Genomic DNA, 12,472 nt, shown 5'->3' with positions numbered 1-12,472 from the left:
GGCTCCATGTAGGACATGGGTTTTATTCAAAATTTGATGGAAACCTATTGGAGATTTTTGAGCAGGGTAGTTTCGTGATCTAATTTAGGTTTTAAAGGATCACTCTGTGGAGAATAGACCATAAGGTGGCAGGAGTGGAAGCAGAGAAACCCAGCTTAAGAAGCTCATGCAAGAGTCTGGGCCAAATATAATGGTGTTGGAGTCTGCAGAGCCCAGATTCTCAATCATGCTGTCATACCACTGCGCGTAAAACCCTGCCAGGAACGTGATGTCTTGACAGCTGACATACTTCATATCTTAGAGTGAGAAATTTATTTCACAGACAAAAGCAGGGAAGTTTTGCGGTTTTATGTATGTTTGTTTTAAAGAACTGGGATGTTTATTTGTACTTCTTTGGCTACTCAGCTGGAAACTGTAGTCGTAGCCTGCCCATAGCAGCTGCATAGTTTTTTTAGCACCTACATATTTGTGTTGTTTTCCTCATTGTCCTGGTGTTTTAATTACATTTACATTTTCCCTGGTCCTGGTTTTTAAAATTTTGATTAATTCATATTTAATCTATTTAAATATAGGGGGGAGCAAAGGTAGGTTTACAGTTGTATGTGAAACATAAAGCTTATTCTTGTATTACTTATTAATTATTGTATTTTCATATGAACAACTGTAAACCTACTTTTGCCTCATCCTGTATTTCTATTTCTTATTATCTACTTCAATTTTCAAAATAAGGCAGGATATGAAAATTTACATATTTAAAATCTTCAAGATTTTAATTTTAAAAATCATAGTATGTATGTATATACCACCTGTGGTTTCAGGCATCCACTGAAGTTCTTGCAGCGTATCTCCTGAGGATAAGGGCGAAGTACTGTATGTATGTTTGGTTCCTATTTGGTCAGTGCAATTTTGCATCTTCTCCTGTAGGTGGCGCGCACTACCCTTCTTCCTGGCCTCCTAAAGACCATAGCAGCGAATCGGAAGATGCCTCTTCCTCTGAAACTGTTTGAAATCTCTGATATTGTACTGAAAGATTCTAGCAGAGGTAAGAATGAGCCACCTTTCATTTGTATACTTAAAGCATTTTTTATTATGAAAATTTCAACTGTATATAAAAGTAGAGAAAATAGTATAATTACCCTCATAAATACAACACCCAGCTTCAACAATTATCAACACATGGCTAAGCTTCTTTCATTTATACTCCAACCCACTTCCCCATATAATTTTAATGTAATTCCTAGACATATCATTTCATCCATCAGCAAACACTGTAGTATCTATTTCTAAAAGGTAAGGACTACCATTTTTGTCTTTTAAAAATAACCTATATAGCAATTATCATATCTTAATATCAGATATCTAGATAGTGTTTACATTTTCAGAATTGTTACATAAATTTAATTTTCACGATTGATTTGAATCAATCCAAGTATGGTCCAGATATTTGGTTATTGTATCGCTTACTTCTTTTACTAGAAAGCAATTTTAACAAATAATTTAATAACATTTTGGAAGAGCCCTATTAAAACCTTAACTTGAAAAGCACTGTGGAATCTTTCTTTTTTTCTTGTATCATATGATTTAAGGTGCTTGATTTCTTGTCATTTTGGTTTAGCAGTGACTATTCACCACCACTAGTGACTGTTTGCCAGTTAGTGACTGTGGATGTGTTTACCAGGTTTTTTTTTTTTTTTTTTTTTTTTTAATATTTTATTGATTTTTTACAGAGAGGAAGGGAGAGGGATAGAGAGTTAGAAACATCGATGAGAGAGAAACATCGACCAGCTGCCTCCTGCACATCTCCCACTGGGGATGTGCCCGCAACCAATGTACATGCCCCTGACCGGAATCGAACCCGGGACCCTTCAGTCCGCAGGCCGACGCTCTATCCACTGAGCCAAACCGGTCTCGGCTGTGTTTACCAGTTTTTGTCGCTTTTGAGTATGGTCTGGACTTGTTAGTGCAGCAGATTGCTTGGTTCAACATTTGGAATGGGGTGGTTATTTAATAAATACATATTTAGTAAGTACCTACACCTGATTGCTAAGGAAGTCTCTTATTCAAGCTTCCTATGTCTCATTCAAACTTCTGTGTCTACAAACTTATATGAGTCTGTCTGACTGTTTGGAGCTATATATGAGGTCATCTCTTGGTGAGCAGTGCCATCAAATGACTAAATTGCTGGCATTTTTCCTTAGTTCCCTAAAATTAATAGTTCAAGTCCTAGCAGTGTTTATTCAGTGAGTCTTCTCTAGACTACAGGCCTCAGAATGTGTTCTTTTCAATCAGTTAACAAAAGCAGAGTCCTTTTTCTCGACCTCCTGTATGTGGACCGTCCATAGCAAACTCTTCAGCCAAAGCTGGTGCCATCTGCTCCCCAGTGTGCAGCCTGTTTTCAGTCAACAGCGTCATCTCGTATTTGTGTGGTGCCTTTTACTTTCCAAAACAAATTTAAAAATATATATATATATATATATATATATTGATTTCAGAGAGGAAAAGAGTGATAGAAACATTAATGATGAGAGAGAATCATTGATCGGCTGCCTCCTGCACACCCCCCCTGGGATGGAACCCGCAACCTGGGCATGTGCCCCTGACCGGAATCAAGCCTGGGACCCTTTAGTCCTCAGGCCAATGCTCTATCCACTGAGCCAAACCAGCTAGGGCCAAAATAATTTTTAAGCATACGTTTTTCTCTTTTGATTGTTACACCAGCTCTTTGAAGTAGAAGGGACAAAAAATTTTTCTAGCCTTCATAAATACTGCCCTTAAAGCTAGGGTCAGGGTTTTTATCTCAGTGCATATATCCTTAGAGAATAAACATTCGTTTAAATATCAGTCTATGGAGAGTGTTCTTTGGGTAATAAATCTGCTATAATAGAAATCTGAAACCATTTTCAGTGCCGGCTATAAATAGTTGTAAGGGTTCTTGTGCTTCAAGGCCTCCATTGGTACAACTAACTAAGAATGTGTTGTAATTCCAATGTCAAATTTTTCTGTTAACTTTGACTTGTTTTCTTTCATCTTAGTTCTTTGAGTTTTACATTGTTTTGATCCTTGGTGATTCAAACATATTTATAAATAGAGAATTGGGTTAATTACACTAGGTTTCCTCAAAAGTATTGGAATTCTATTGTAGCAGTAGGCCTCTTCCCTAATTGTAAGGGCTCCCTATAGGGCTGTGCAGAGCTGGGCATGCTCACAAGCAAGTTGCTCAGAGTCTGGAGGGTGAGGGTGAGGAGCAGGCTGGGATCCTCACAATTGTCACAGGAGGGTTTTGCTGTTGGCAAGGAGCACATGGGGGCACTCACAGTGTTGCAGCCTGGGTAGAGGTGCATTTACTGATTTTTCCTTCTGTGTTTCTTGGGAAGGCCTAGACATAGACTCCACTCTGCCCCAAGGCCCAGGCCTGGAGATTACCTCTCCTATTGAGAGAGCTGGTCTTAGGTACTAGTGCTGTAGGAGTGCTGATAATAACCCCAGAAGCCAGTCCATATGCTTTTTAACTCAAAGATTTGCATTTCTGCTGCACTTGATTTCATTAGGAGGAATAATTCTCATCTCTGTAGCAGACCTCTTTCATTCCTGTTTTCAGTTGTGACTATTCTGCTCTGTTTTCTCCATCCAGCCATTTCCATCTGATAGTTACTTCTGCCTGTTGTCTTGCACCATCATGGTTTATTCTCTTTAAAAATTTCTATCATATCACTAGGATTTGAGGAATGAGAGGAGGTACATCTGCTTGGTAAGTTTACCATCTTGAAAACATAGGTTTGCTTTCATTTATTTGGAGTGTGCTTCCTCTTTAGGTAGGCCTAGAATTTATTTTATAACAAAAGTAGCTTTTCTGATGGATTATTTTAAATATGTACTTGTGGATTCCCTACTTGTCATCTGGTGCACACAGAGGACTCTCTAGGTGAGGCAGCCCAGTGCTGCGGTTCCGAAGAGAGTGCAGCCCAGGTTTCAGTCATGGTTCTGCCACTCAACAGCTATTACCTTTGGACAATTTATTTAATCTCTCTCTGCCGTAGTTTCCTCATCTGTTCCATGGGGATAATGACAGCATTTATTTCATAGATGCGTTATAAGGATTTCAGCCACATAATAAGCACTTTTTGATGTCTGCTTTTACTATTAGGGCAGTGATGGCGAACCTATGACATGCATTGTCAGAGGTGACATGTGAACTCATTTTTTTGGTTGATTTTTCTTTGTTAAATGGCATTTAAATATATAAAATAAATCTCAAAAATATAAGTCTTTGTTTTACTATGGTTGCAAAGATCAAAAAATTTCTATATGTGACATGGCACCAGAGTTAAGTTAGGGTTTTTCAAAATGCTGACACGCCGAGCTCAAAAGGTTCACCATCACTGTATTAGGGTATTAGCAACCCCTAACGCCAGATACCTAGCATCCCAGTTTGGTCAGTTTCTGTGAGAATGACATGAAAACCTTGACTGGCCATTCAAGGATTAATGTCACCTTGCTGTGCACTTGGGGCTCATTTTTATCCTAACTTTTGCTTAATTGGTTTTTCTTCTGTTGTGCACTTTTTTGGGGAGTGGGGTGGGGTAAGAAAACCAAAATGTACTAATGTGGGAATTTACTTAAGAAAAATAAGAATCTTGTTTTTTCAGTAATTCATCACTCACTTCTTTTTGGTGAATTGAGCACATATGTTTTTACTATCTTTCAAATCAGTAAGCATTTCTCTGTTGGATTTACATTAGCCATTTCCTCCTAAAGAAAAAACTATTTTGAAGAAAAAAAAAATCTAGTCCATCAAAAGTGAAATGATAAAAGAGGTTTCCAGTTAATATGAAAGTGTCTCAAATTTTCATGAGGGCAGACCCAAACTAGTGATTCAAAGGGGCAGAAATATGTGGTAAGAGTGAGCAAGGCAGTCTCATTCATCACTCATTGCTAGGGACTGCTCAGAAAATAGGAGGCAGAGTTGCCAGTCTTGAGGCAGATAGAGCAGGGAACAGATTTTTAGATAGATAGTGCTCGGAGGGAATGTGCAAGGTGGCCTGATGGCACAGACAAGGAAGTGACTAACTTGTTTGGTAAGATTTAGGAAATACCCAACATTACCAGCCTCACGTCAGTGTGTGTAGGCAAGCATATCTTCCCAGATGGAAATGAAAAAGGAATCTGTACTGGATTTCAGTGCCTCCCACAGGTTTGCCTGGCCTGCATTTCTGTAAGAGTAAATGGAAGACTACTAGCCCCATTTTCATGCTTGACCTCATTGGCCAGTTTCCTGTGCTGAAGTGGACTTTTTGACTGACTGTCATGTTGTGATGCAGGCTGGCTGCCCATTTATGGCTGAGTCAGGCGCACTGCTCAAATATTAAGACTTTCCCTCAGACTCAGACACATTCCAGTTCTTTGAGGTTGAGCCAACCACTGCATTTATTGAGTCTTAAGATCCGAAGTTGCTGCAACATTTAAAAAAATTGGAGATCCCTTTTGTTGGGCAGAGTGACATGTATCTTTGGAATGAGAAGTTAATGCAGACTGCTGAGGGGTAAATTTTTAGCTTTATAAAGGGGAAATCAGTTGAGGCAGCCCTGAAGCTATCAAATCAGGCTGCTGTGTGAGTTATTGATTGGTTCCAGTTGTTAATACTTTTGTTTTTTCTGTTCAGTGTCAAGGCTAACTAAACTATAAACAAAATAGTAAAAAACTACTTTAGAGGAACAGAGGACCTAATTGTGAACTGCTAATCTTTATGCTCAGAAAAGGAACTGTATTTTGCAAAGCCAACATTCTCGCATTTTATTAAATGCAGATTGAAATCTACCATCACAGCCCTAGCTGGTTTGGCTCAGTGGATAGAGTGTCAGCCTGTGGACTGAAGGGTCCCGGGTTCTATTCCGGTCAAGGGCACATGCCCAGGTTGCAGGCTCGATCCCCAGTAGGGGGTGTGCAGGAGGCAGCCGATCAATGATACTCTCTCATCATTGATGTTTCTCTCTCTCCCTCTTCCTTCCTCTCTGAAATCAATATATACATATATATATATATATATATATATAGAGAGAGAGAGAGAGAGAGAGAGAGAGAGAGAGAGAGAGAGAAATCTACCATCACAGTTTATTCCATGATGGTCTCTGAAACTGCCAGTATGCCTAGAAGCTCACTGAATGGGCAGGAAAAAATGCATTGCTGGGTTGAATTTAAGTTTAAAAGGAGCCACGGCCTAATAAAGATGACAGCTTTGTAATGTACAGAAGGTGATGTAGAGTTAGCACTAAACAGCCATCTTGTCAATTTGACATATATCTGTGGAGAAGCCTGATAATCAAATTGACATGCACTTTAGTTTCAACTACTGTATTTAAAGAATTTGGGGTGTTAATTATCCTAGTAGATGGAATAGGTTAGAGGCCCTTGACCACTCAAAGGGCCGCGGTTCCCTCACTTGCCTTAGCAGGCACCCCTACTCCAAGCCTTCACTTCCTGCTCAGACCGGTCCTGTCTCCAGAGCATTGCTGCAGTCCTGGACAAGCTGCATTTCCTCTGCTTCCCACATCCCTGTTTAAATAGCTTCTAAAATTTCATGTTCTCCCTGAAGCTGATTTTCTAAATCAGAGAATGATCTACTTCTTACCTTGACTAGTTTGATATGAGCCCCAGAATTTACTTTTTAAACTTTAGTCACAATATATATTTAAGATTCTTGTTCCTTTCTCCTCTCTGGGCCACCATGGCTACAGGGAACATAACTAATTCACTGCTCTTTTATGATTTGGGTTGTTCTTTCAATTTGTTCTTGGGTTTTACCATTCATGAATCTGTCTTATACTGTGTAATCTAAAATATAGGGTCCAGATCTTTATAGTTTTTTCTGTAACTCTTTGCTTCATAAAGAGCTCAATAAAAGTGTTTTAATTATGAGCTTGTAAAATACTTCAGCTCTGAGAAATTGTGCATTAATTCTGCAGCCATCAAATAATGGAAGATTATCTAGCATCCACATGTGGAATGTGGTTATCTGAAGAGAGCTTATGTCATCAGTCTGGATTAATTTAATTTTACTACTTCATATTTTTGGCATGTAGAATTTCCCAAATAATAATTTAAAAAATATGGGTGTAAGGTACATTGACATTAACAATATTTGAAGTAGCATTATTCATATATATGATAGCATCTTAATTGTGTAAATAACATCATTTTTAATAGAGACAGTTATTTTAGTATGTTTGGCACCACATAGTTTAGATCTGCTAACGTGAGTGTAATGTGCTCTGTCATGCATTGCATTTTTTTTAATAGATAAAAATCCATTCCAGGTTTATGTTAACTAAATAAAAGCCAACCCACAAGGATACAACTTTTTCCTTCATGCATTGAGAAGATCGTAGGTTTTCCTCACATTTGTTTCTTGGCTTTCAGCATTATTTAAAAATGAAATCTGTATTTTGGTGCTATAATATAGATATGTTTTAAGGAAAGTTATTTTTTATTATGTTTGTTTTTAAAATTGAAAATATTTGTAATATCCTTAAGAACTTTTATTAATATATATTTCTAACTTAAAAGTAATTCTATTATCTTGGTATTAAAAACAAACACATATCCAACTTCTCTGTAATCCTACTCTTAGAATTGGTTGCCAGACATTTTCTATGCATGTGCATTCATGTTACACATTTCTATATACAGTCTATATGTGGATAAATACTCTTGAGTTCATACCAGTGGAATTATGCTTTACCTGTCCGGTTTTTTCCTGTGGACACATTCTGTTCATCTCATTCTTTTTAATGGCTGCACAGTATTCCATTGTGTGGATATGCTATAATTTATTTAGTCAGACTGTTGATGAATATTTAGATTGTTACCAGGGTTTTGCTAAAATGTGTACTTCTAAAAATTTTTAGAAATAGAATTGGTCGGTCCATAGGTATGCCTGTTAAACATTTGCTATCTTGTCAACTTTTTTTCCAAAAAGGTTTTTTACAAATTTGCAGTCCTGTTTTTTCATATTAGGTGTAATTTTTTAAGGTATATGTCTTCAGGAGATTCTTTTAGCTTTTGTGAATCATTTAATACTACACTGGAATTTTTCAGGAGATAATGTATAAACTCCAGTCTCTTGGGGACCAATATTAAAGCAATTTATTGGATAGAAAAGACTAAAAATCAAGGTGCTTTGTTTTATTTTCTGAGCTTGGCCAAACTATTAATCTCAAGCTCAGTACAAGCCAGTGATTACCCTGGAAGCCTTTTTGATTTTCCAGCAGGCTTTCTCTGAACATCTGTATTTGGGCTTCTGGGTGAATGTGGAAGTAGAGATGGAAAGGTTGAAGACTGCCCTTTTCCAGTTAACCTAACACCCCTGATTGCTCTTAATCGTTGGTACTTTTGTGAAGGAGGATCTACACCAAGCAAGAGCCTATTCTAAATATTTGAGTTGTATGCAGTAGTCATCTAATAAGGGACATCTTCTACCATTCTTTTTTTCTTTCTCTTTAAAAAGAAATAATTTGGCATGATCTTTCAGCTTACAGAAGCGTAGCCAGCCGCCCCTCCTCTGGGTGGGTAGATCAGCCTCTCCAGGCAGTACTTTGAAGTCTGTGAAATACATTGGTAATTTAGGCTGACACACTTGGCAGACCCGTCTAAAAAGCAGAATTGTTTGATGGGATGACACAAGAGGTCTGTTAACTGAGTTATAAAGAACTGAGTCAGTTATAAAGAACTGAGTCATTTGCAACAAACCCTAATTTTGGCATGAAATTTAAATGGTTCTTGTTTTGTGGCATGCAGTCAGTGAGCTCTGTGATGTAGCATGGTCCCTGGGTGCAGAATCCTAGGAAATGGGGAGTGTACCACACCTCACAGTTCTCCAGGGAGGAGTGGGAGGAATGGGGTATGTGGTTATTCTCTTTTTTCAGTTCAGCCGCAGTAGGACTATCTTAGCAAGATGTGAGGAAGCCAGTCTAGAGGCAGTGGGGGTTCTTAGGAAATGTGGAAAACCAGCCAGTCATTGGTGGGAGTTGGGAGGGGCTGCCTAAATAAAGAGTTTAATTTAATTCTTATGGTGGGTTAATAAGTACAATGCCCTAAAAGTTAGTGGCCTATCTTAAAAATATTGCAAAGTTGAATCTAAAAAATCTATAATTCTTTATAGTGTGTGTGTGTGTGTGTGTGTGTGTGTGTGTGTAATGTGTGTGCTATAAACACCCTGGAACTTTTCTTGGAGTATAATTTTTGAAAAGTCCTGTATTTTTTATTATATTTTTATTATTCTGATCATCAAAATCACTTAGTTTGTTTTCTTTAATATTCTAATTCTTTAGACCAGATATTGTTCCTCTTTAGGTAAGTTTTACATAATTTGGAGGTCAGGAAAGAAGTATCCCAAGGCAAAGGTTACTAAAACAAAGCTTCCAGTTTATGTTGCTAAGCTCTCTGAGTGGTGGCATTACTGTTGGGCTGTTCTCTCACAGCAAAATGCAACAACAAAGTAGTTTCAATATGTGTCTGTGTGTTCAAGTGGAAGCATGTGACACCAACAAATGGTTACCACATGGCAAGAGATGCCCAGGAGCAACTCAGTGTTATAAAAGGGATAATTTAGTTCTGTTTTGTTTCATTTTTTTACCCCTTCAGAATGGAGAGTGGAATGGAAAGAGGGAGAGGGAAAGAGGGAGGGAGGGAGGGAGAGATTGAAATTTCCTACAGAGGAATCAGGCCCCTCAGTTTATGCACATGGTTGGTTTATTGAGGTTTTTTTTGTTTTTGTTTTTGTTTTTATTAATCCTTTCATGAAAAATCTGCACAACCATTACAGATAAAGTCACCGAAGAATCTTTACTCCTTCTGTAGTTCAATCTCCAGCTCACTGCAAGATACTTCGTTTCTTTCTGCCAGCATCAACATTGGCCTTTGCAGTCCCCCTGACTTTCTTCATTCTGTTCTTGTGTTTCTTTCTCTGTTTTCTTGAGGTCTTCTTCTTCTCATATAGGCCATGTCTTGCAAGTCTGTGTTTGGGTTCGTTTTTCTTTGCATAATCCAAGGAATCATAAATCATGCCAAAGCCAGTGGTCTTGCCACCACCAAAGTGGGTTCTGAATCCCAACACAAAGATGACATCAGGTGTGGTCTTATACATTTTGGCTAGTTTTTCCCGGATTTCTGTCTTGGGTACTACATATTGCCTTCCCAGGGTGAAGGACATCAATGACCATTTGCTTCCGCTGAAGTAGTCTGTTGGTCATGAACTTCCTGGTCCGGATGGTTACTGTATCATTCATGATGAAGGTTGGTCTTCAGGCAGCCAGGGAGGAAAAGAGTTATTGAGGTTTTATAGCTGCCTGATTTTAATATTAATCTGTATTCTTACACCTTCAAGTAAAGCTTGTAGATACCAAATGTCTTTATCTTTGCAAATGGAAATGATAGAGAGAGTACTCACTTTCCTGCATCTGCTGACTCTTGTGCTGACATAGATTGTGGCCAGTTGTCTGGTCTTGGCCTTGTTAAATAGTTACTTGTATGTGCTTACCTCCCTTTCCAGGTTTTATTCATTTATTCAGAAAATGATTGTTAGGGTTTAGTTTGTGCAGGCCCTGTGCTGACTCTGACTGTTATCCTCCAGGGATACCTACAGAAGAGTGTCTTTACCATGATAGGTACTGAGAAATGTTACATGGCAAGAACAGTTATTTCTCCACGTGGTCAGTCAGTGTTTAACTTAGAATACGCTTTCCATGAGTGACAATATTGTTGATAGCTAGAAACTTTAGTTAACTAACTTCTAAAAATAATTTACTCCGGTTGCTTACCTAGAATTCTTAGAAAACTTTAGAACAAACATCTGTTTGTCATATAAAAAGCATTTCAGGAATGGATATCTTTTACTATATTAGGTAGATATATAACCATATATAAGTTTGCCCTTATATTATTTGTTGTCATTCAAATCCGTTAGAGATTGCCACTGTATCATGGAAAGACCATGGGTTTAGAGTCAGATGATTCTGGTCAAATCCTGGTTTTTGTCATTTATTAGCTATGTAATTAAATATAGTTAGCTCCAGCCAGTTGGCTTGGCTTTGTGCAAAATCTTTCTGGACTCGTGTTTCTCCATTCTATTTTATAGGGCAAATAAAACTTAGCTCACATGATTGTCTTGAAAATTAAATAAGATTATAGATACATTGATAGACAGGTAGAGAGTTAACATTAGTTTCCCTTTTCTTTTTACCCCATTTATGTGCTCACTTTTATATAAATTGCTTTAGTAGGTGAGAACAGTGTCTTAAAACACCCATTTTATTTGGACATCTGGAAGGTAAAAGGCATTCAGTATTTTGTGTCAATTATGCAATGGGAATTGTTAATCAAAAACCTTCGAGGCTAAAGTGTTTCTTAAAGAAAGATTTTGTTGAGCTACATGCTAGCCAGAGAAGGACCAGCTCCTGGGCATGCAGTCTGAGCCACCAGTAGCAGGGCTGGATGGAGAAGACACCATGTCCATGGTCCTGGGCTTACAGGGCTCTTTTATACAATGAGTTTGGAGAAGAAAGATGTAAGTTGTTTTGAAAGAATTTACATTGACTATAGATAAGGGGGGCTGGAAAAGGAGAAGTGGGGGACAGTTCTGGGATAGGTGCACAGTCCACAGGAAATACTTGATGTTTTGGATTGGTTGTGGGCAGCAGTCTGGAAAGTGCGTGTGTAACCAGGATGCAGTGCCTTCTGGTGGTGTCTTTTGGTGATTGGCTATTCTTTTTAGATAATTGAGGAAATTGCCACCTGAAAGTTAATGCAGTTTCAGTATACATTCAGGATGTAAACAGTCATTTGTTGGGTCTGGCCCTCCTGCTGTTGACTGATCAACCCCTTCTTGTCTCTTCCTTGCACCCTACAGCCTATTATAATTTAATTTAGGATTCTCAGAATTTTTCCTTCTCAGAATAAATCTGTGGAAGAACTTTTGCTCAGTACATCTCTATATATAAAAGCCTAAGCGACCAGCCCACTGGCTGGTAGCTATGGCGCACACTGACCACCAGGGGCAGACGCTCAACACAGGAGCTACCGAGCTGCAGTGACTTGGCAGCTGCGGTTTTTGGGTGATGCAACTGGAACCAGAGAGGAGGGAGCCCGATTCTGGGGTGCATCACCCGAGAACCTCTAGCAATCTGTGACCCCTCAGGGGATGTTGGAGAGCCGGTTTTGACCTGATCACCGCAGGCAGGCCAAGGGACCCCACCGGTGCACGAATCTGTGCACCAGGCCTCGAGTGTTAATTTAAAGCAGCTTTTTTATTTTCAGTTTGTTCCCTGATAGACATTAGTTTTCTCTTTTCCTAATTTGAAAAGCAAAATGAAGCTAACATTCATTCAGTATCTGTGTTAGAATTGTGGTTTCCTCCAGAATTAATTAAAGGGCCACAAGTGTATATACCCATTATAAAGTAAATGATCACCATTGAATTTGA

General features: G+C 38.5%; 1 protein-coding gene and 1 pseudogene across 1 annotated transcript in view; one reads left to right on the top strand and one right to left on the bottom strand.

Moving 5' to 3' along the window:
• FARSB (phenylalanyl-tRNA synthetase subunit beta) overlaps nt 1-12,472 on the top strand; it is a 53,110-nt gene that overhangs the window by 24,376 nt on the left and 16,262 nt on the right. Inside the window, exon 15 of the mRNA XM_070422235.1 lies at nt 925-1,042. Coding sequence (XP_070278336.1) covers nt 925-1,042 — 118 coding nt within the window. The remainder of the gene's footprint in view (nt 1-924; nt 1,043-12,472) is intronic.
• On the bottom strand, nt 9,744-10,321 carry LOC139015563 (small ribosomal subunit protein eS24 pseudogene; annotated as a pseudogene).

The sequence above is a fragment of the Myotis yumanensis genome, unplaced genomic scaffold (assembly GCF_028538775.1).
Source record: "Myotis yumanensis isolate MYYU_CA2020_CCGP unplaced genomic scaffold, mMyoYum1.0.hap1 SCAF_8, whole genome shotgun sequence".
Lineage (NCBI taxonomy): Eukaryota > Metazoa > Chordata > Mammalia > Chiroptera > Vespertilionidae > Myotis > Myotis yumanensis.
This window is presented reverse-complemented; position numbering and strand designations above follow the sequence as displayed.